The sequence below is a fragment of the Diceros bicornis genome, chromosome 24, assembly GCF_020826845.1.
Source record: "Diceros bicornis minor isolate mBicDic1 chromosome 24, mDicBic1.mat.cur, whole genome shotgun sequence".
In the NCBI taxonomy this organism is placed as follows: domain Eukaryota; kingdom Metazoa; phylum Chordata; class Mammalia; order Perissodactyla; family Rhinocerotidae; genus Diceros; species Diceros bicornis.
Genome location: NC_080763.1, coordinates 26379036 through 26402714, shown reverse-complemented (window position 1 = coordinate 26402714; position 23679 = coordinate 26379036). Strand labels below are relative to the sequence as shown.

Sequence of the window (23679 nt, the reverse complement as noted above, 5' to 3'; positions counted from 1 at the left end):
GACTTGACTTACACATATTGTGAAATGATTAGCACAAGTTTAGTTAACAGCCATCATCTCATATAGATACCAAAAAAAAAGAAAAAAATTTTTTTCCTTGAGATGAGAACTCTTAGGATCTACTCTCTTAACAACTTTCAAATATACCATACAGTAGCATTAACTATAGTCATCATGTTAAAATGACTTTATTTGGGGGCCGGCCTGGTGGCGCAAGCAGTTAAGCGTGTGCGCTCCACAGCAGCAGCCCGGGGTTCACCAGCCCGGATCCCGGGCGCACACCGACGCACCACTTGCCAAGCCATGCTGTGGCGGCGTCCCATATAAAGTGGAGGAAGATGGGCATGGATGCTAGCCCAGGGCCAGTCTTCCTCAGCAAAAAAAGAGAAGGATTGGCAGATGTTAGCTCAGGGCCGATCTTCCTCACACAAAATAAATAAATAAATAAAATGACTTTATTTTGATCTTGCATCTGAAACTGTGATTATTTTATTAGTCAAGGAAGGCAGATAAATGGACCAGTAAGCTGGAAAGATTGTGTGTGTGTGTGTGTGTGTGAGTGTGTGTGTGTGTGTGTGTTCATTGATCTTTACAGACACAGATGTGTGTTCCATGACTCTCTTTTAAACCTGGATTTTCACACTAATACCCTGAGATCCAATCTTAGCAGAAGTATCTCTGCCTCTTTAGAGAAAAGACTTACCATGCTCATTATTTCTGGGAGCAGAGAAATTGGAGTTCTATTCTGACTGAGGTATAGGTTTATTCTCCTCCCCTCTCCTCTTCTACCTCCAATCAATCCTGTATCTTAAACAAGGTCATTCATGCGGCAGTAAGAATGAGATCTGGGTTGAATGGGCTTCATGTCCAATCCATCTTCCTGGAAGCAGTCACCTGTTATTCACTAGGGTGACCTTGAGCTCCCTGAAGACTGGACGCATCCTTTACTTTTTATACCCTTTGTTCTTATCATAGTGGCTATCCCAGGATAGGGTCTCAATCAATATTTGCTGAATGGTAGTAAACCATAGTGGTAAGAGACGGTTTTCTGCTAACATCCTATAACATTAGCCTTACTCTCACACAATATCCCCTCCACCATCCCCTAAAACAATGTCTCCTTTCCTTTACACTCACAGTGTCCTAATGCAATACAGTTGACTTAGGGCAACAAGCTCCTTATAAAGCTGTGGTCAGGAAAAGTTTCTCTTTGGAGAGAATACGAGTTATTAAACCTCATCAGTTTAATTAGCCTCTTTGTTACTTCTGACCACTCTAAATTGGCTCTTCTAGCACCGACTAATGTCTTGACATTGGCAAACTCTGCTTGGATAACCATTCTCCTTCCTTAGAAAATTACATTTGAAATAAATACATAAACTAGTTTTCCTGCAGGAAATTTTTGGCTGTAAGCAGGAAATATAAGCCTAGAGCAAGGCAATCTGCGTGTGAGGGAGAATATATAACTGAAAAAAAGATTCGTCAAGTCTGTGGATGAAAAGATGGAGGGTCCCTGTGCCCCGTACCTATCACCATCAACAAATGTGTATTGAGCACATTCTATATGCCAGGCACTGGGCAGTGGAGAAGGCATGGTCCTGGCCTTTCTAAAGCATACTATCTAATGTGGGAAATAGAGTATATATTTCAAAAAATAAATACCAACTAAAAGCAGAGGAACAGATACAAAAGAAACAAAATTAAGAGGTCCATCAGTAGAGAACCAGGACCCCAAGTGTTAAGAACAGGGAAATACCAAAAATAATAGCCTGAATAGCAGAACCCTAAGCAGTACACATTTCTCAGAGACCTGATAAGACCTGAAACAGGAAAAGAATTCCAGACTTAAAGAGTAAATCAGTACAGATTACAAGAGTGGAGTTCAGTAATTCTGAATTTAAAAAAAGAAAAACTGGATTCAGTCATTCCTTACTACTCCTAGAGAGTCCAAGTGTCTGAGTACCTTATCCATATCTATGTTTTGTAAAACAACCCTCAAACCAAGTATCAAATCTTTCAGCCTCAACTCTAGGTTCTAAAGCTGATGATCTTCTGGAAGTGACACTCCTAGTTCTTAGGCTTCAATTCTTTTAGCTCTTCTGCAATAATGATCATAAGCATTCTCTGTATTAAAATCAGAGCTAATTTCTTATCTGGTTTAGGAGACAATCTGTGAAGCAAGATATCAAATTCCAAGAGATGCAATGAGTTGAAGTGTCAATAGGAAGATATATTAGAACCACAAAGCAGAGATAGAAGAGAAAATGGGATTAGTGAAAAAGAGTCCAATGTCCTCTAAAGCCTGCATGTTTGGAAAAGGGTCTCACGATATCTATCAAACCAATATGGGGCCACATTATAGGCTAACAGAAAGGATCAATAACTAGTCTTCTTTGATCAACCTCTGGTTATTAGTGATAACAAAAAAATCATATAATCTACTACAGTAAACTGAACCCTTGTTCACAATTCTTCACACCTTCCCTGTTTTTGAATTATATACCATATCCTTTGCCCGTCACTTTGCAGTACTTCCATTAGAGTGGGTGTAGTGTATTAACCCACCCCATGATGGGCTTGGCCACATGACTTGCTTTGACCAAGGGGATGTGGACAGAAGTGACAACGTTTGAGATGCAGGCTAAGTCTCAGGAGGCACTAGATGCTGCCATGTTCCCTCTTTGCCATTTGCCAAGGGAAGAATATTCCCTAGGTAGCTTCTGGTTCAAGGAGAATGTAGAGACCACGGAGAAGACCCTACTCTAATTCCAAAAACCTGCAGCTATGTCCAACCATTTCACAGCTTGGAGCATAGGCACCCAACCCATCCACAGGTCTGTGAGTACATATAAAATTTAAACGTTGCTTGTTATAAGCCACAAGGTTTTGGAGTGGCTTGTAAACAACATTATTGAGGCAATAGCTGGCAAATATAGCTACTGAGAAGTTATTAAAAATAATATTTTTGATGATTTTCTTTATGATTTGAGACAAAAGTTATGATATAATGCTAAATTGAAATTACAGTATAATTATGAAACTGATATAACTGGCTTTATAAGATAATTCTAACTGAAAAAGTCAGGATAGAAAATTACTTTTAAAATGATATCAAAATTTTTTTTTATACCTACATTGTCCGAAGAAATAGAAGAAAGCATACCAGTATGTTAACAATTACCATTTCTGGTCGGTATCACTCTGCTCAATTTTAGCTTTTTGTTTGTCTGCCATGAAATAGGTGCTCAATTAATATTGGCTAAATAAAAAGTTGAATTAATAAATTTCCATATATTCCAAATATTCTACAATGACCATATATTGTTGTAGGGGAGCAGAATTTGCCACCTCAAAATGTGCCTCTTTCACTGGATTATTTTGGACTGATTATTTTTAAGAACAAAAGACTCATGAAGAAATTTTGACCTTCCCCCTAACTGCCTAAAAGAATTTAAGATAGAAGGCCTGTTCCAGGAAGGAGCTATCACCATATATAGCACAATATGAACTAGGTGTGGTAGACAGGCAGGAACCTAGCAAGGCCTATTTGATCAAAGTCCTCTCTGTGTCCCACTGTCTCTAGATGGCCCTACAAGTATTTGTTGACCGAACATTAACTCTTTTCACCTTCCTGTAAATTTCTTTCTTTCCCTTTGAAGGGCCCAGACTCCTGCTACGTTCTCCTTAGTCCGGAATGACATATATACCTCATTTTGCCTGACTGTCTTCAAAATTTTTAATGCTTATGTCAATTCCCCGTGCACATGTATTAAACTTTGATTTTCTTCTGTTAACCTGCCTTACGTCATTTTAATTATTTGAGCAGCCATAAGAACCCCATAAGAGGGGAAGGGCGAATTTTCCCATTCCCTACATTGCTTGTGTAATCATAAAAATTAATGTTTATTTTAAAAAATGGAGATCCATGACCTAGAACATTGGCAATGACCCATTGATGACAATTCTTTATGAGGCTTCTTCCCAACAGTGGTAAACACTTCTAACAGAGCTATAATCTAGAGATTGGTTTATTGAGCAGCATTTTATGAAGACAGAGTAACAGTCCTACCAAAGTCAAGATTCATTATATCAATTGCTCCATCAAAGCCCGCAGGAGCACCATTCTGCAGTGAAAAGAAATGGGATGGGTCAAACCTGTTCTTCACATAGGAAAGAAATGAAAAGTGTTTTAAAGGGACTGCAGACAAGAAGAGAAGGAAGGTGAAAGAAGAGGAATAAGTGAGAGAGAGGATGGTTGAGAGAGAGAAAGAGAGGGGAAAAGAAAATTTACAAAGAAATAATTCTGTTAGCTTCATCCTGAGGACATATTCCTTCACTATCACACACCGCCATCAATCTCCATTTACAGAAAGCCAGGGAGGGGGTAGGGGAACCCCACATTAGGCAGAGAGGGCCTCTTTTGCAGTAGCCAAGTCATTTCCTCAGGTAAGGAATGATATCCCAGTGCACTGCTCTGCATTCCCCACTTATATTTCAGCCACCTGGTTTTACAGAGTCATTGTTCCCTCTTGCCAAGACCCTTTCTCATTTATTATAGTCAAAAAGAGATAGCTTCCAGGCTAGACAATGTGCTTGCAGAGGCCTTGAAGGCCTGTCCTTCCCTTCTACAAGCTGCCACTTACTGAGGTAGCCCTAGGCACCAGCTTACATTTGATGGCAGCCCGGAGGCCAATCATTCTGAATTAACAAGCGTCAATTGCATCCCTCTGGGAGGTAAAAGGTAGACATTATTGTCGTATTAAGCCTAAAAGATGGACAGAGAAGGGAAGAAAGGACTGTGTGGGGTTGATGAAGAAGAAATAAGAAAGAAGAGAGGATATAAAGAAAAGGAAAGAGGGAAAAAGGTAAGGGGACAGGGGAGGGGCAAAGGAAAAGAAAGTGGGAGGGAGCAAACAGGTATCACCCACTGGGGTCTCCTCTCCCCATGGAGAGCAGCACAGTCAGCCTCTTCTACTTCAAGTGGTAGTAGTGCCTGCCCTGGATGCATAAGCCTGCTTCTCCTTCTCTTTGGGCTTCATCTTTTCCATGCTTGCCCATCTGATCACTTTAAGCAACACTGAATCTTGACTCTCTACAACTAATTCTGGGTTATGGGAATAGTTGCTAAAGGACCAAGAGGCTAGATCCCAGCCTAAGAGAACTTCTGGGTGATTCTTCTCTAGGCATATCCCCAACTCTAACCACCAGAAAATGCTAACCTGTGTGTGTGTCAGGAGGTAGAGAGGAGGGACGTTCAGACACCAAGTTTCTCTGAATTTGTCAGATAATAAACCAGAATTCTAACTTCAGTATAGTAAATCTCAGAGCTAGGCCCATACATTTAGGCTTTCATTCATCTTTTCATTTTTTTCCTGCACAAAGACTGAATTCCTTTTCCATCCTTGGCACTGGGATGCTTGGTACACGTTTGTTGGCTCAAAGTCTAGTGCAAGAGACAGATAAGTGAAACAAAATTTAGAGAGGTCTAGTTTTATGGCTGGAGAATGTGTGTGTGTGTGTGTGTGTGTGTGTGTGCATGTGCACGTGTACAAGCGGGTATGGATGGAGGTAGTGAGTTTATCCAGGTACATGGTGGCACTGGATAAACTGTGATGAGGCAAAGTTTGTCTTCCCGGTCCCAGGCTGTACCAATTTCATGCTTTTTTGGACCAGCCCCATGGAACCTTAGAGTTCTTTTACTTAGGAACCAAGAATGTGAGCAAGAGGATGTAGAAGATGCTGATTGCTTTTCTAAATCCTGAACTTACTCCAAATGGAGAGCTTCCATTTCTGCTTACTGCCCAAGTTCACCCCCTGAAAGTCCTGAGGCACAGAATGCACAGGGTTAGAAGATAAAAAAGAGCCCCTCCATTTTCCACAGCTTACGCCCTCCCAAAGTCCCTGATCCCACCTCTAAGGCCTCTCATTTTAGGGAATGGCAGAGTATAATAGCAAATCTGATAGACTGGGGTTAAAAAATCCTGCCTCCAATATTCACTAACTTTGTCACTAATTAAAAGTTATTTAATCTTTCTGAGCCTTGGTTTAACTATCTAAAAAATGTGAATGATATTACAAACTTTATAAACTTGTTCTAAAACCTAAACGAGAGAATAATAATACTACTCCTCCATGTATTGAACACTTATAAAGTTATGGGTGTTGTGCTAAGATTTTTACATAATCATCTTATTTAAGCCTCACAACAACCCCAAAAAGGCTTATTTTAGATCAGAAAACTGAGGCTCAGAGAGTTTAAAAGCACACCCAAGATCGCACAATAATCAGTGATGAAATTAGGATTCATACTCAGTTCTGTCTGACTCCAAGTTTCCTGCATCTTAAGTTAAGCACCAAATTATACCTGGCACATAGTAGGACTCAATAAATGTGAATTCCCTTTTTATACCCCCTTACGTGTGAATTTCAGCAGCTTTGATAACCTTGGCACAACCCTACACTCCCTCCAAAATTGACTTTCAGTGGTTCCCCCTTTCTTGGAGATGATCAGGAATCTAGATATTCAGACTACTTCTTTAAGCATCTCTTTGTAAACAGATGTGTTGATAACGCAAGGTTTGGGTAATGAGATTTTCCAGGCCATAAGTTGCTAACTGTGAATTAATTGCCTAGTCTATTTGCAATAAATAAAGGGACTATTATACGTAAAAAAATCACAAGGATCCGCTAAGCTTATGCAGAAAGGTTCTGAGTTGCACTGCCCAAGCATCCCCGCTGACAGCTATGCAGGAAGACCACCCCGAAGGCACAAAGTTGGAGCACCTCCTGACATTGCTCTAGGATAGAGAGCTCTGATCCAGGATTCAAAATACTGAGTTACAAGTCCCATCATGGCTACCTGTGTGACTTTGGACAACTTATGTAACCACTCTTCTAAACCTCAGTTCTGTCTTTGTAAATTATGAGCACCGGAATAGACGACTTTCAAGGCTCTGATCAGCTCCAGCATTCAATGATTCTGTATCAGCTGACACTTGACAAAATCACGGTTTCCTTGTCGAGTGATACTCCGAGATGTTCCTATGGCCAAAGATAAATTTAGCCTTGCTTTTGAAATATGTGATTTAACCACACACAGTCTAGGACTATTTTGAGAAGTAAGACTAGGCAGTAAATGTGATGCTGCCTATTGTGGGCCCATGCCATTTTTTAAGCATAAAAAACCAGCCAAAGTATTTACCTCCCATAAATATACAAGTGAATTCCACTAGCCACACAAACCCATAGTCCATATGATGTTACAATGTCCAATAATCATATGAGTTATTGGATTAACAACATATGCCTGCTGCTTGAAGGGGCACAGCCCGCTTCACAAAGGTCCCTGGTACTGGAAGCCATCCTTCCATTCAGCGAATGCACCAGCCCCTCCTTACTTGCCTCCATTCCCTTCAAGGACTACTGGCTTCTGAAGGAACTCAAAACCACAACAGGTGAGGACTGGTTGAAGAAAGTAATGATGTTTATCCTGAGAATGATTGACAACATTGCAGTGGAAAAATGGCAGTCCTCTTTAAATAACTGAAGGTCCGCAGTAGAAGAGAGTTTAGGTTTGATCAGTTCTCTACAAATCAGGTGTCTATGGCATAGTGAGTACTGAGTAAAAAATGTTAATTGAGTGAATAAATCACATATAATTCCCAAAGCTTCAACGAACATCAAAAGAAAGATATTAGAAGAATAGAGACTTTGGTTCATGGTAAAAGGGATATTTTTTAAAATATTTAGTGCTATCCAAAAATGAAATGGCTACTTATTGAAGAGGTGAGCATCCTTCTCACTGGGAGCAGTAGAGTATATTGATCACAAAAGATGGGCGTGGGATTGGAAGGCCCAGAAGAAGTAGGTGACCCAAGGGAAGTTATTTAACCGCTCCTTGACCCCAATTACTTAGATATAAATAGAGAATGAAAATAGCACCCATCCTACACAGTTGTTGCAAAGATTAAATAAGGTACCAACTGCTAAGCATTTAGCACAGCGTATGGAAACAGAGTAAATGTTCCCATAGAGTCCACACAACATTTTAGGGATTTTGTCAAGGATGTTTATGCATCAGATATTAGGTTAGACTCAAAAACCTCATATGTCCTTTCCAACTGTAAATATAAGTCTGTAAATCCTGATAAAAGAGTCACCTCCCCCACCACCCGCCAATCTCCAGTGAATGCTTTTACCACCTGTACAACTAATAGGACTTGAACTTATCAATCTTTTCTCCTTCCACTTCTGCTCTCAATATAGACTTGCCTTTGTGGATTTCCACAGGAGAAGCAGGGTTTCTTGTGAAAAAGTTTCATTACAGATTGAGAAATGGGCAAAGGAAGCCGAGATAGGCGGCTGGAGACGAGGTCCCTGTGAACAACAGCCTGCCACCACACGTGGTGACATTAAGAGCCAGCCACTATCTTCAGACCCGGAAAGGAAGACTTTAGGGATGGGAAGAATTCAACCAAGCAAACATCAGAGCAGTTATCTTTCTTTTACAATGTCTCTGATGGAGCTCAAGAATGTGCTGGCCTTAGCTGGTGTCAGTATGTGGCCCTGGGAGACCACATGAAAACAATATTCAAATACCACTGGGCCACAGCAGGAAGCTCCTGACAAGGGGCCTGCAGAGAAGATTGAAATCTGAAAGACACAGGGCTTTCTTTCCCCGGGGGAACAAAGAGGGGGAGTGTGCTAATCCCACAGATTTTATAAGGTTTCTGACTTACTGGCCTCTCAGAAGGCTCTGTTGGGGTTTGTCATTTTGATGAGAATGCCTTGCTTTAAAGGTTAAACATGCTAAGAAGCACGAAATGATCTTCTCCAAGAAACATTGCATCTCCTTGCTGGTGAAATAGCTGTCCAAGAGCCCACAGAAGGGGACCTTTCAAGAGCCGTTCATACCCAGGTTTCCAAAATTCTCTTTGTTGGGCTGGGTTTATTTACCATTCATGGGATAAGAGGGAATGGGTGATGAAAGAGAAAGAGAGGAGAAATGTGTACATATCTTTTCCCTTCATATTTCCTCTCTCTAAATCATTTGTCAACATTTCGAATAAAATTTATTAACAAGAATAAATTCCTGCAGATTCACCAATGCCTTTGCTACAATACCATGATTCTACCGCTTAGTAGGCCAAGGGACATAGATATATATTCTTACAAAATGTGCACAGATACTGCTCATGCAAATTTCTTGGAAAAATCCAACTATAGGGGAACCAAAACGAGAGGATAAATATTCTCTTCTTAGGGCAACTCATTTCCTACCTGGAGGCCTCAGTTTTCTCATCTAAAATTGGAGGTGGGGGTGATCATGCTAGATAATATCTGAGCCTCTGGCAAGATAAATAATTCTACAACCCTTTATACTCTGTCTGGTTTTCTTTGAGTCAGTCCAGTTTTAGGTTTTGAGGTGGGCCTTCTATTCATGACTTACATGTCTGTTGTTTCTTCCCATTAATAATCCCAGATTGGATGTAAACAGAACCCATGATAAAATAGACAAACATCTCAGAAACTAGAGGGAAACTATACACACACTATCCATGCACACACATTCACAATCCTCAGTATTGGGTGTCATTGCTATAAAGTCCTCATGAGAGACCAGAATACGGAGAAATGAAAAATACGATTTTCCTATCTTTAAGGAAAGAATCTTTTAGCTTAATCTCAAATATGGCCACTTTTCCAAGAGCAAGAGAAACTACAATTCATTTTCCCACCAAATATATGCAAAGCTTGGTTGTGATCATCACAGTAACAATAGATCATTTTAACATAATTCTTCAAAATCTGGGATTACACCAGAGTCATGTCTTAATTCCAAATACAAACCATGTGAAATATGGAGAAAAGCGTGCTTTGGTATGTTCTCTTCCGGCACAACCTTCCTCCCCACTTTTAAGTTCTAGCCTATATCAGATGCTTAAACACAGAAATCATGTCTAGGTTATTTCCACAACACAAGAAAAAAAATGGAATAAAAACAGTAGCCAGAGAAGTTTTTTGTTCTTGAATTGCTGAATTCTAGATTCAGAAAGGGGAATGTTGGCTTATTATCTATGTGAGCACGTTATATACTTTGACTCTGTAACAGAGGCTCCTAACAAGCCAACCAAGCAGCCACTGCTGATATTCTCAGTGGTAAAAATAGAAACTGAGGCACAGAGAGATGGTAAGTCACATATGTTCAGAGGGTGACCAGCATGTGTAGGTGATACCTAGCTATACCCCCTTAATTGTTGCCTCACTCCTCCCCACTTCTCCCAAGAATCTTCAAACTGATTCGAGATGGCTGAGCAGTACAGGGAAGAAACAATGGGCTTCTATGGCCAAACCCTTGTTCTAATCCAGTCTTGGCCACTCTTTAGCTGTGTACAACTGGTTAGTAAATTCTTAAATATTTATTTGGATGTGTACCCACTACTCGACCTCCATTCCCCCTACCTCAGTTAGATTTCTTATTTCTCATTCCTGAATTAATACAAATGCAAACTGAACTAATGCACACTGGTCTGTTGGCCCACTGTCTCCCACACCCCATCCATCCTCTGCCAGAGTAATCTGACCTTGTTATTCCTTTGCTAAAAATGGCATGCCTCCTATAAGATAAGGTCCACACTTCTTGGGAGAGCAAACAAGGTGCTTCACAATTAGCCCCTCAACCCCTTCAACCACACCTTCTAAAACATCCCCTCAAATTCCTTCTCCTCGCTCCCTAAGTCTTGGATTCCACACACAAAGAAAACTGTTTACCAAAGTCACCTTTGCATATCTATTCCTTTTGCCTCACTTGGAGATTCCTGCCTGGTCTTATGGGGAGATTCCTGCTACTCCACCAAGCCTCAGCTCTAGTGTCACCCAGTCTGTGGTGCTGTCCATGATATTTTTCCCTGCATTTATGTCCCACCTTCCTCAGAATATATTTATATGTTTATGAGGAGCATCACAATCATGCTTTCGTATCCCGAGGGCTCAACACAGCCCCTGGCACACAGTACTCAATAGAAGCTTTGGAATGAATGAATTGGGCCCTGAATTTCTTCATCTAGAAAATGAGGATAATAATACGCAGCCAGCAGAGAAGATATGAAAGTTAAATGGCCCAGTGTATATTAAGAACCTAACATAGAGTAGTCACATGATTTCTCTCAAAAAGTTGTAGGTCTCTTAACTTTCCTTTCCTCTTAATCCAGGCTGGAGCAAGGAAGGATTCATCTATCTGTGAGAAGACACATGAAGCCAGAGATGCTAAAAAAGGCTATGACAATTCCCTTGTGTTGCGTTTGGAAGCACTTGTTTCTCATAATTTAACAGCGTCTCCGTTTATTGCATCCACAATGGGCAGATGTCTGCTGGCAGTTAAGCAGCTTTTAGGGAAGGCAGTAAACAAGGTACAGAGCAGCAATATAAATAGCCGCCATGTCCCTGTACTTGACAGAACCACAGCCAACAGCAGGTGTGACACGATTCTAAGCAGCTGTCACATGCTGCCCCAAAGCGCTGACCCTCACATTCTCAGGTGAGATGCAGGCCTAGCTGTAGATTTTCAAAGATCTCCAAAGTCCCCAACCTGTTCTTCTGAGATCCCTGGAGATCCAAGACTCCAGAATGACTAGAATCTCCTTCCCTAACTCTCTTCTTTGGAGTAACAGGAGCAGCTGTGATCAGGGGTATCTCGGACCCTGCCCTGGTAGAATAACACTTAGGAAGGGTTCATGGACCAACGGACAATTTCTTGGGATCATACACTCCCGGGCAAATGGAAAGAGAAACTTGGAAAACAGGAAGAGAAAAAAGAAGAGTGAATCTGAGCACTGCTCTGGTCATGACCAGAGATACATCTGTATGACTTAAGCATCAATGAATAAGAAAAAACAGGGACACATTGGCTGATGTTGATGAATTGTATATTTCTTGGGAAGCTCTTTTCTCTGATATATGTCATTACCCATCAAAAGGGGGCAAACAATGGACCAAAAAGGAGACAGTCTTATAATGCTTTTAAGAAATCCAAGGTTCCTTTCATTAATCCATCAATTAAAACTTATATATCATGGGCCTGAAGAATTCCCAGGACATCAAGGTATTCATTTTTCTTAGATGAATGAATCACAGAGGCGATAGGCATTGCAGTGCTGATATAATTAAATCCAGCCTCCTAACGCAGAGAGTTCTGCAGACTGCAGGGAACAAGGACTCACATTCCTGTCCTGCCCTTCACTCACCTTTACCCCTCTACTCGGGATAAGGGAAGACATTGCCAAGCTGATGACATTTGAGAATCACAGAGTTTTACAATTGGAAGGGCCCTGAGAGAGCATGAAACCCAATTGTCTCATTTTACTTTTGCAGAACAGAGAGGCCAGAGGATCCAAGTAAGAATCTCAAGGTCACATATCTAAATAAAGGGCCTAGATATCCCTAGGCAATGGGGGCAGAGCCTCAATGGCACTGGAACCAGTGAAAGTAACCAGCATTATTATATTTCACCTTGGAAGCCAGGGTTCCTTTGGTTCCCACACCAGTGTGTCAGTCTGAGCAGAACCCAGCGGATCCAGAACCAGTTGTAAAATGGTATATCATTTTGGACATATTTTGCTTTCTAATTGTTATCTCTTTCTTCCCTATGATTATTCCCTGAATTACTGCCCTTGGTAAATTGCATTACAATTTGCAGATGACTTCTCCATCCCCTCCACTAGACTGTAAGCTCATGGAGAACTGAAATCATGTCTTCTACAAATTTGTATCCACACAACTTAGCTCACCAAGCCTAGTACAGAGAAGAGCTAGATAGCTATTCATGGACTCTCTATGTGAATGTTGAAGTTAATTCCAAAGAATCGTTATAGCTTCATTTCCTATACTTTGGGGGATCAAAATCCAGTGAAACTAAAGCTATGTAAGGTAGGAATCTGTTGGGTATGTAGACATTTTCATCATCTATCTTTAATACTCTAAGGTAGGCACAAAAGGAATTTGAGTTTTTTATAATCATATGATATGCTATCTAGTTGTCCAAAGAAAAGATAAGTGTAGGTTGACCTAGGATATGGTGGTGGAGAGAGAGAAGTGGAAAGATGCAGGATGGGTTTAGATGAGGAGTCGACAGGAGCTCGCTGAGATAGACTGAATGAGATAGGAGAAAAATCAAGGAACATGCCAAGGACAATGGTAACGTCATTTACTGAGATGGGAAAATATAAAAGTAAAAAAGGTCTAAGACAGGGAGGAGGAACTCAAGATGTCTGTTTTTCAATGTTATGATTAAGATAACTACCAGATATCCAGATGGAGATGTCAAGTAGACAACTGGATATAGAAATCTGGGATCCAAAGAGAGTTCTAGGCTAGAGATCCTGATTTGGGAGTCACTGACACATAGATGACCTTTGACACCATAGCAATGGATGAGGGCACCAAGGGGAGTGTGCAGACCAAGAGGAGACCCAGGACAGAGGACTGGGCCCTCCAACATTTGATAACCATGTAGTGTGTGTATAGCACAGTGCCAGAGACTGTGGGGAAACAAAGACATTTAATGCACTGATTTTCCCTCAATTACCTTACAATCTAACCTCTTTCATATTTACAAGAAGGAAAGGCTACTTAATGTAATGGAAAGTGCAATGGATTCGAATCAGGAATCATGAATTTTAACCATTCTACAGGTATTCCAATTAAAGCGATGTTACCTTCTCAGGGCTTCCAATCTCTCACCTATTAAAACAATGATTAGGTTCAGGTAACAGCAGCAGTGTCTGCCAAGTCTATTCTTTACTGATGTCATGATTTCCATGTGGCATCCAAATGACACAGTCCAGCCTTATCTAAAGGCACTATCTCACCCTTCCCAGGCAGAACATGCTGCTGCTGCTCCAGGAGCACACAGCAGCAATCAGAGGGGTTGGCCAAAAGGGAAGTCCCTGAGCTGGAAGGGGGAGCAGCTGCTGCCTCTATTCTTTTCCTGTTGGAATAAGAGTCATTTGAGAGAACTCAAAATATCTGCATTCTTGGTTTTCAGCTGGTGTTTATGTCAGATGAATGGAATCCCAGGGACCAGTGAGAAGAGTAGATTTACCTCCTCCCTCAGCTTTCTTGGTTCTACAAATTAATACTCTTAAAGGCATCCAATGTCTATGATCCCAGGAAATATTTTCTTTTATCAGACAGAAGTAGTTCCACATGGCTGGGCATCTATAACAGGACTTGGACTTATGAGTCAGGGTACTCTGAGCTTAACCATGAAAGAACATTAAGAAAATGGTTCAGTAGGATTACATATAAATATATATCAGTGATCCTTCATATCTATTCTAAGTGACTGCTCACCTGGACAGAGCTGACCGGTGAAGGGATAGACAGATGAACCAAAGTAGGCCAATCAGGTTCTCTTTTTGGAAAATGTAAACTCTTAATGGAAAAATCCAGAACCTAGACGTCAGGAGAGATGAATCACTTCAATCACAGTGCCTTGGGGTCCCCAGACCTGCTCTGCTTCCCTTTTTAAGAAGTAGTTAGTGAGATCTTCATTTGATTGATATCTCTCTAGGTAATCATGCAGTAAATCCTCTACCTTGACTCTGTTAGCCATAGTTGATTCTGTAGCTTGCAACCAAGAGAACCTTACCTAGAAAGTATCAGTGTTCCCATTTTACAGATGAGGAAAACTGAGACTTCTAAGAATTAAGAGAGAAATCTGTTGTACATCACCAAGCTAGTGAGTGACAGAGCCAATACAGGAACCAAGGTCCATCTGACTTTAAAATTCATGCCATTAACCACTAGGCCATCCTGACTCTAAGTGCTGTATCGTAGGTTATTTTTCTTGTCATAAGGATGGACTCGTGCTGAATCCTATTTTCTTTATTGATAAATAAATTGCAGCATACATTCAGAAAAAGTCATCTTGAATAGAAGAGGATAGAGTCTGCAGTGGCCTCAAATTGAAGCTTGATGGTCCACAAATTAATCAAATCCATAGCCTTGCCTATTGACACTTGGCTCCCACCAGTTGAATTAAACAGTTTGGCTACACTGGCAAAGGGAAGATGCCTATGTTGTCCTAGGTCAACTGATCATACCTTTTTAAGATAGACAAGCTAAAATGTTTCCTCTGTACCATATGACTTCACAGAATGGCAGGTGGTCTTCCAGCAGATTAAAGCATTTCAACCAAACTGATTAGCATTAAGTAGCTAAAACAAGTCTTTGCTTGTTAGGTCATGGAGGTGTCTCTCACATCATTATGAATAACAAACCAAATTAGCTACAGCTGAACAATTGGGATGGCTAGATATAACTATATCTTCTTAGAATAGTATCAGATCAAGCTGAAAACATCTAAATACAACATCAAGCCAGTTGTCATATGTCAAGATTTAGAGTTGCTCATCTTTACAGGCAGTAGACTAGCACTCTTGTGAGAGTACAAGCAAGAGTCATCCATTTTTACTTTAAGAGGAAGATACTCATGCAAATTAACCTTAGTCTCATATGCTCATATATTTTCTAGTTCTCTTACCTTATTCCCTGTGTTTGGCTGGGAACTTTGATCTGGGATTTGTCCCTTAGACTGATCTGCTTGTTCACTTTGCTTGAATTCTTGGGCTATTCTGATCTAGTATCTGACCTGGGCCATCCCCAGCTCTGCTTTTTCTCTGAATGCTAGTTTTCAGCATCCCACTTATGCTTTCTCCATTTTATATAAACAAGTGCTTCTTTCACTACTGTTCCTTTTGTGGGGCTAGCAATACCAAGGAACTGACCCCACTACGAAGCCCAACTATAGGACACAGTTTAGGCTAAATAGGACACACTGCCTTAGGAATTGTCTTAGACTCCTCACATTTAGTACAAATGATCAATTCTAGGTTTAAGGTTAATGCTTCTAGAAAAAATTAGAGAGAGAATGGTGAGTGACGAGGTTGATGGTGGTGTTGTGGATAGAGCAGCATTTCCTGAACCAAAAAGGATCATGCTCCTTTATAAAGAATGTTAACAAACACTTTTCCTTCACCATTCTTCAGAAGCACCTAGAGTGGGTACTGAGGGTCAGGGGAAGACAGAGGTCATAATTTTGTTAGAAATAGGAGACAAGAAAATCCAAGGAACCTCAGGTCCCCTTTTCCTGACCATCACTCCCTGATATAGACATGGCCTCTCCCATCTGTTTGCCCTACTGTTCCTCTACAGACATCCAGCATAACCTTTGCCCCACGTTAGTACATTTCCCATATCTCCCTTTATTTCCCTGGAAAGACTATATATCCCTTGATCAAAATCAGGGGCTGTGTCTGTTTTTTTGCATTTCCAGTATCTAACACAGTGCCTGGAACATACTAGGGTTTCATTAAATGCCTGCTGCATGTATAAAAAATAATTGAAAGTGTCTCCACTGAGGAATCGGTTTCAATAAAGAAAAACAATGTCATTGGGGAGCTCTATTTTCTTCGCTAGCAGAATGGAGTCCTATCATTTTTACACTCCATTGATTCATTCTGAACATGGTGTCAGGAACAATACAGGCCCAAAAAACAATTAGTGGGGGAACAAAACAATCAGTTGAACTGTCTGGGATTTGAGCGATGTATAGATCAAATGTCTTAAATTTGCTAGGCTCCTTCTCATTTGGCCAGAATGGATGCCTCTTGGCTGCACTGTACCAGGAATAATTGTCCCTCATATATCCCCAATCAGCTGCCTTTGAATGACTGGTCAGATGTGACAATGTAAAAGGTGCAGTGACTTTCACCGTATTTGGCAAATCTTGGACCAACTCCTATTGATTTGCCCTTGGACTAGGTGAGCTCAGAGACACCTTGCCCAGCTGTCTATGGTCACTGCTGCCTGTCTTCAGCAACCACAGGCCCTTGAGTTGGGAAGAGACCCAAGAAGGAAAAGTGAGAAGTCTGAAGTGACCTCCGTTTCTTACACTACCTTCGTAGGCGGTGGAAGATTCGCAATACCCTGGCTTACACCACAAATGTCTCATGCATCGCGGAGATTGAATGACGTTTCTATCTCCCCAAACAAGCACCAGGGTAGTCTACCCTTCACAGAGATTTGGAAAGAGTCTAAGAGCTTGACAGACTGACCAGCCCCATGTGGCCCACTTCTGCTCCAAATGGCTGCCTCCTCATCTAAGCTCGTGTTCTGGTTGTTGTAGCTTTGGAAATTCAGTGAATCTGAATTTAAATTCCATAAGCTCTGAGAAATGCTCTCTTCCTCCTTTACCCCAGTGTCCTGTGTTCTGTTTTTGGTCCAAATACAATGAAAGTTTGCAATTCTCTTGAAACACACCTTAACTAGTGATACAGTTGACCTCACAAAAACCACTCCTTGAAAATATCTTGGACTGTCATCCAGCCTCTGTTCCAGGCCTGGTCCAGGATCCCTCCTCATCACCAGACTTCTGATACTTGGACAATTCTGACCACTGGTAGTCTTTAGGGATGAGACCCTGCAGGTCCCTCCTCAGGAAAGTCTTCTCTTCTATGAATCTCCATGTCTTCCTAGTCTGGTCACCAACAGTGCTGCCTTGTATCATTTTATTACTACTTCTCGTATAGATGTCTCAATCCTCGAGCAAATAAATGATAAGCTTCCTGAGAGCAGGAACTACCTACTGCACATACAGTATCCTCATAGCCCTAGAGCTATGCCCTCAACAAAATCTCATCTATGTAAATTATGCTTTCATATAAAACAGGCTGACAACCCGTGGACAGCCAGCTTGATTCTGCGTGCTTGGCATAGAAAAAAATAAACGAAGCTGCAATCTGGATATGGCTTATAGACCAGAATTTCTTTGTCTTGATGCTGTCTCTTTGCTTACCTTTATCTCTGCCCTTTACCCAACCTGTAAATTCAGTGCAAATGTAAGATGCTAAAGTAGTGAATGGAAAGGGTCTCTCCCCAGCATTGTGGCCCATTCTGTCAGCCTGCACTGTTTGTTCCCCACCTCTTCAGCCACCCCTCATATTCTTCCCCCACATCACTCCACACTCCAGTCCATTCTGGACTTTATTCAGTTCCTCCACTGTGCCGTGGTCTCTTACCTCAGTCCCCTGGCACATGCTGTCCCTCCTGTCTTGGACACACATCTTCTTCCCACCTCTTTGCCAAGCTAACTTCTATTCATATTTCAAGTCTCAACTTGCCTATTTCTTCCTTGCAGAAGCTTTCTATGAACGCCTACAGAATGTTAGGTCCCTTTGCAAAGACCTCTCAAACCTCTCCATACTTTCCCTTTAATGATGTTGATGACAATAACTATGACTATAACAGTTACTAACATTTATTAAATGTTTACCATAGTCCAGGAACCTAATGACTCACTTCATCATCACCAATATCTTGTAAGGTAGGTACCTGATTATCCTCATTTTACAGATGAGGAAATCGAGTCTCAAAGATACTGATTATCTTGATAAGGTTCACATCACTTCATGAGGGCCAGATTTCTCATGCAGTCTAGCCCCAGAGTTCATGTTCTTAACCAATACATCACACTGCCTCTTATAAAACTCACCATGTTTGTAATTATTATTTAATGGCTAAATATTCTACTAGGCGGCATGCTCCATGAGAACAGGGCTGCATCTATCTTGTTCAATAGTGTTATTTCTAAAGCCTAATCTAAGAGCTAGTATATAGAAAGCATCAAAAAGCATGAATTAAATGAATAAATCAAACAGCCCGTTGGTTAGCCCATCCAGAATCCCAAGAGAGAAGTATCCGCCCTCTATAAATAGAATATGTCTAATACTTAATCCAAAAAATGTCATGATCATGGTAATATTTCTCTAAAGTTTCCCTTTCTGTGACCCAACCCTAGTCAAACAAATCCAAGCATCCAGAACTAGAAAGGGCATGATCTGGAAAGCAGTGACCCCAAGAAAACTCTTCTCTAGAAGAAAGAAAGCACAGGTCGGTTCAAAGGTGGCACCTGTGGTAGCAAAGAAAGCACAGGTGGGTCTATTCAGGGACACAGCTGCAGTAGTCACCCCCACTAGACCCAGCATGCCACCCACGAGGGCCGACTCACCCCTTTCGCAGGTTCTTCCCCAGTAGCCGGTGCCGGTGCAGTCACAGATGAAGCGGTTCCAGCCATCCTTGCACACAGCATTGTTCTTGCAGGGGTAGCTGTCACACTGCTTAGCGCTCATCCGTGAACAGGAGGACTTGACGCCCGCAGCGTTCTGCATCTCCGCCAGCTGCCGGATGTTCTTGCTGCGCCCGTCGATGAACAGGTCGCGGATGCAGCCCACATAGCCGTAGTTGAGCATGGCGGTCCAGAGCTCGGTGGGGAGGATGAGGCCAGCACGGTTCTCCGGCAGCCCACCCAGGTACATGTCTCCCTCCAGGTCCAGGATCTCGCTCTCCCCACTCGCGGTGAATGGCGTGCGCCTGCTGTTCACTGATATGGTACCTGGGATGGGAGAACCAAAATAGAGTGAGCTAACAGCCCTCCTGGCATTGCAGGTGAGGTTGCCCATTGATGAACAAAATGACAGGAGCCAAGCAGGTGAGTTCTGAGACTAGTGTTCTCTGGCCAGGAGAGAACGATGCAAGCAAGGGAGTGAAATGCTGTGAGTCAGTAGAAAGGACGAGGTAGGCCATTTGGTTCCCATCTCTGCCAGCTAAGACAGCCCGGCCCATAGGAGGGTTCAGGACAATCTCAGAGACCTAGTATCTAGTATGATATCTTTTCTCTTCATAAAGTGTTGGCTGAGAGGTTGCATACCATACAGGTTGACAGCAGCACAGCTCCTGCCTGTGTTTAAATCCCAGCTGTACCATGTACTAGCTGAATAACCTTGAGGAAATGACTTCACCTTCCTGGGCCTTAATTTCCTCAGCTGTAAAATGGGAAAATAATTGTCCCCACCTCACATGTTGGTGTGATGATTAACTGAGTTCATACATGTAAAGGGCTTCTTACTCTAAGTGCTCGCCTGAGTCTTCATCACTGGCTCGCCATTCCCAAAAGGATGGAACCCTCCATGCACCAGTCCTGCCAGTGAATATTTTGGGCATTGCCTTTGATAAATTTTAACTGAAAGATGATTCCTTATTTTTCCACTTAACAACTATGTATTGAACACCTGTTGTGTCTCTGGTATAGTTCCAGGCACAGAGATGAACTTGACAGGCATGCCCCTGCTCCCATGCAGCTGATGTTCCAGAGCAGAGGGACAGAAAATCAACAAATCAGGCAATAAACAAGAGAAATTAGGTAATGGTAGGTACTAGGAAGAGAGTAAAATGGGTATCTGGTATCAGCCCATAGGTTTTACTTTAAATTATATAGTCAGTGAAGGCCTCTCTAAGCAGGTGACAGGCAAGCTGAAACCAGAATGTTGAGAAGGATCCAACCACGCAAAGTCTGGGTGGAAGAAGATGCCAGGTGGAAGGAATGGTAACTACAAAGGCCCTGGGGTAGGCAGGAGTGTGGCTACAGTGGAGGAGGCAAGAGGGAGTGAGCAGGAGTAACATCAGAGAGATAGACCAGGCACGGGCAAGAGCAGGATGATGGACCCCATCAAATGAGACTGTACAAGATGTAACCCTAGAGCCTGACCTGGGCACTTAGGAACAGGGATTCTAATCCTAAATGGCCTTCAGATCCTAGGCCAGTCCCTGAACCATCTTACAGCTCAGTTTCCTAAACTGCAAAATCAAGGTAATATCTAAACATTATGCCATAAATTTTAAAAATCATTTAGAATTCTTAAAGTGCTTTATTGGTACCAAGATAACCGGGTCATGACATCCATCAGCCCACCTTCACTTCTGTCTAGGGCTCAATTCCCTCAGCTATGAAGAGGATAGCCCAAAGGGCTGAGAAGATCAAAGGAGATCAAGAATGTGAAGTGCACTCTAAATTACAAAGTCAACACAGGGGAACAAGAAAGGGCATTAAGGAGCCCACTGGGAGGGTTAAGCCAACAGCATGCTTCCCCCTACTGGCTCCTAGAAGTTTTTCCTGAAGAAATCTGCTTTACCTTTTTGCTTTTTAATCTTTTAAAAACCTACACAACAGGGGCCAGATCAGTGGCACAAGTGGTTAAGTGCGCCCGCTGCAACGGCCCGGGGTTCCCCGGTTCGGATCCTGGGTGCGCACCCACGCACCGCTTGTCAAGCCATGCTGTGGCGGCATCCCATATGAAGTAGAGGAAGATGGGCATGGATGTTAGCCCAGGGCCAGTCTTCCTCAGCAGAAAAAGAGGAGGATTGGTAGATGTTAGCTCAGGGCCGATGTTCCTCATCAAAAAAAAAAAAAAAAAAAAAAAAACCTACACAACAATAATAATGTCCTGGCCACCACTTTAAGTACTTGATGTGCTTTTCTCTACTTGATCCTCAAAACAATCTCGTGAGGTAGGGGTTAATATTTCCACTGTTTGACAAATGAGGAAGCTGAGGTTTGAGTCTGGTTCTTCTCTCTTGCACAGTTTGCTTTTTTTACCCTCCACATGTCCACGGAGCTAATCTGATCACCAGCTAAAGGGGAAGAACATCTATTCCCAAATAAGGACAGTCCCAGAACCTATTTAAATTTTGGAGCCTTAAATACACCCTGAGGAAAATCTGTCCTCTACGTGTGTGACCACAACTGTTTTCAATGCATTTATCAAGATTTAAGAACCAGTCCCCCACTGGGGAGTGATCAGAAATGTTTCTCGGGATCACCTCTCAGTCACATTATTCTTCAGGATGAACAGGCAAGGAGGCATCACACTTGGATTCGCTGATGTTCTGATAACTACTCATTTAAGTAGAGATTTATAACTAAAAACAACATATGAGAAAATACTTTCATGAAGAAATGAAGTTTAATAGATCATATTAAAATTTTACATTATGCTGCTTTCATGGGACACTTATTAGTTTACTCAGTAAATTTTTATAGGCTTTGATCAAATTTATCAGTATTTCAAAGTATTGGCCAATGCTATAGCTGCCAGGTATGAAATTCAACGCTTCTGAAATCCAAACATATTTGTTGAAGATGGGTCCACTGGTGGTTCTAACAAAACAAAATAATTGCCCTACTTGAAAAAGCAATCAGTGTTGAGAATAAACAGAAGTAGACATACGGCAATTTTGCGTGTTCTAGCCTGCCTGTGACACAGATAGGTAACCTTTAAGCTGTGTCAGGGTCTAGGTTAGTCATTCATGAAACCCCATCAACCATGACTGAACTCCAGAGACCCAAAACTCATGGTCTTAAAAACCAACAGGAGTGTTTCCTTTATAATTCTGGGACAGCTTTCTGGCTCTGCCTCTGCTGTCATGTTATGGATAAACATAGAAAGAGAAAGAGAAAGATTCAACCTCTAGAGAAATTAATTTTTTGTATACTTTTCTGTTAAAAAAGCTCTAACTGTTCATTCTTGCTCAACAACCACATTTAATTTGAAACCTCCTGGTTCCGATCAGATTTCAGGCAATCAATAAAGCATCCTGCTGGGCACTAAACCATTCAGGGCTGCAATCTGCCACCCATCTGTCCTCTGCACAGAACCATTCCAGCTCCTCCTAAGGGCAACATTGCTCATCTCCATCATCCCTCTAGCTCTGGAATTACATAGAAAATCCATCCCCACAAAGCTCAGCCATTCCTGGCTATAGCCTTTTGGGGAAACCTACTGCTTTTTATTATTGGCCAAATGCACCCAGAAAGAAAATGTCCAAATGGAAGACCTTTTTGTGTGTTTACCAGGAGAGTGAATCCTTAAAAATATGGCAAATATAGCCAAGATCTTTCTTGAGTATAATACTACCTCAATGAAGAATCAAAAAATAAGTGTGAGATTCAAATGCTGTAATTACCACGCTGGGTGAAATGCCCTTTCTGAAGGCACAGAATGTGACCTTCATTGCCACATGGTCCATAGAAAGCTAGGCAGACTGTTCAGGCATTCAAAAGCTCCAGACTCTCTATTTGTGCTTTTTTTTTTTCCTCCCTCTCTCTTTGTTACTATTCCAGAGTGGCTATGTACTGCCTGGGGCTAGCTTGTTTGATCTGCGGCTGCAGAAACAAACAAAGCCATTTAAACCGAATGTAAAAGGTTATGAAGAGGATGGGAGAGTTAGTGAGGTCGGAGCAAAGAGTGAAATATAGGCTTTCACACCAAAGGAAGGCTTTAAATTGAACATGACTGCAGGAAAAATCAATTTGCCTTTTCCTTTCTTGTCATAATTTTTCCCTGAAACATGACTCTTGCCAATTATTGAAGGGTGTATTGTTGCATAAACTCTTTCACAGTGAAGCTTCTCCTAGAGAGTAATCACATAATGCGGCATCTGTGATGTCACAACTGGTTTCCATGGTGATGAGAGAAGGGAGAATAAGAAGAAAAGAGGAGAAAAAACCCATCACACCAGTAACATGACAGTCGCTTTGGTAGCAGTGGAAATGCTACTTGTAAAACCGTCCTTAGCTCCAGGGTCTCGGAGCTATCACGGAGACGATTGTGCAGTGAGTGACAGGGGCGATGAGGAGGAGAATGTGAGCAGTCAATGAGACAGGTGTCTTGTTCAGAAGCATAATCTTACTACAACCATTAAAGAGAACAGCAAAAGAATCAACAAGCATGCAAGTGCAAAGATTAAAATAAAAAAATGTAAAGCCAGGAAACAAATGGAGAAGCA

At 41.7% G+C, this 23679-nt stretch overlaps 1 protein-coding gene across 1 annotated transcript in view; it reads right to left on the bottom strand.

Moving 5' to 3' along the window:
* The window catches only part of NRXN3 (neurexin 3), a 1476736-nt gene that overhangs the window by 1015731 nt on the left and 437326 nt on the right, over positions 1 to 23679 (bottom strand). The window contains 1 exon segment of the mRNA XM_058567468.1: positions 19067 to 19450. Within this exon segment, the coding sequence (XP_058423451.1) occupies positions 19067 to 19450 (384 nt within the window).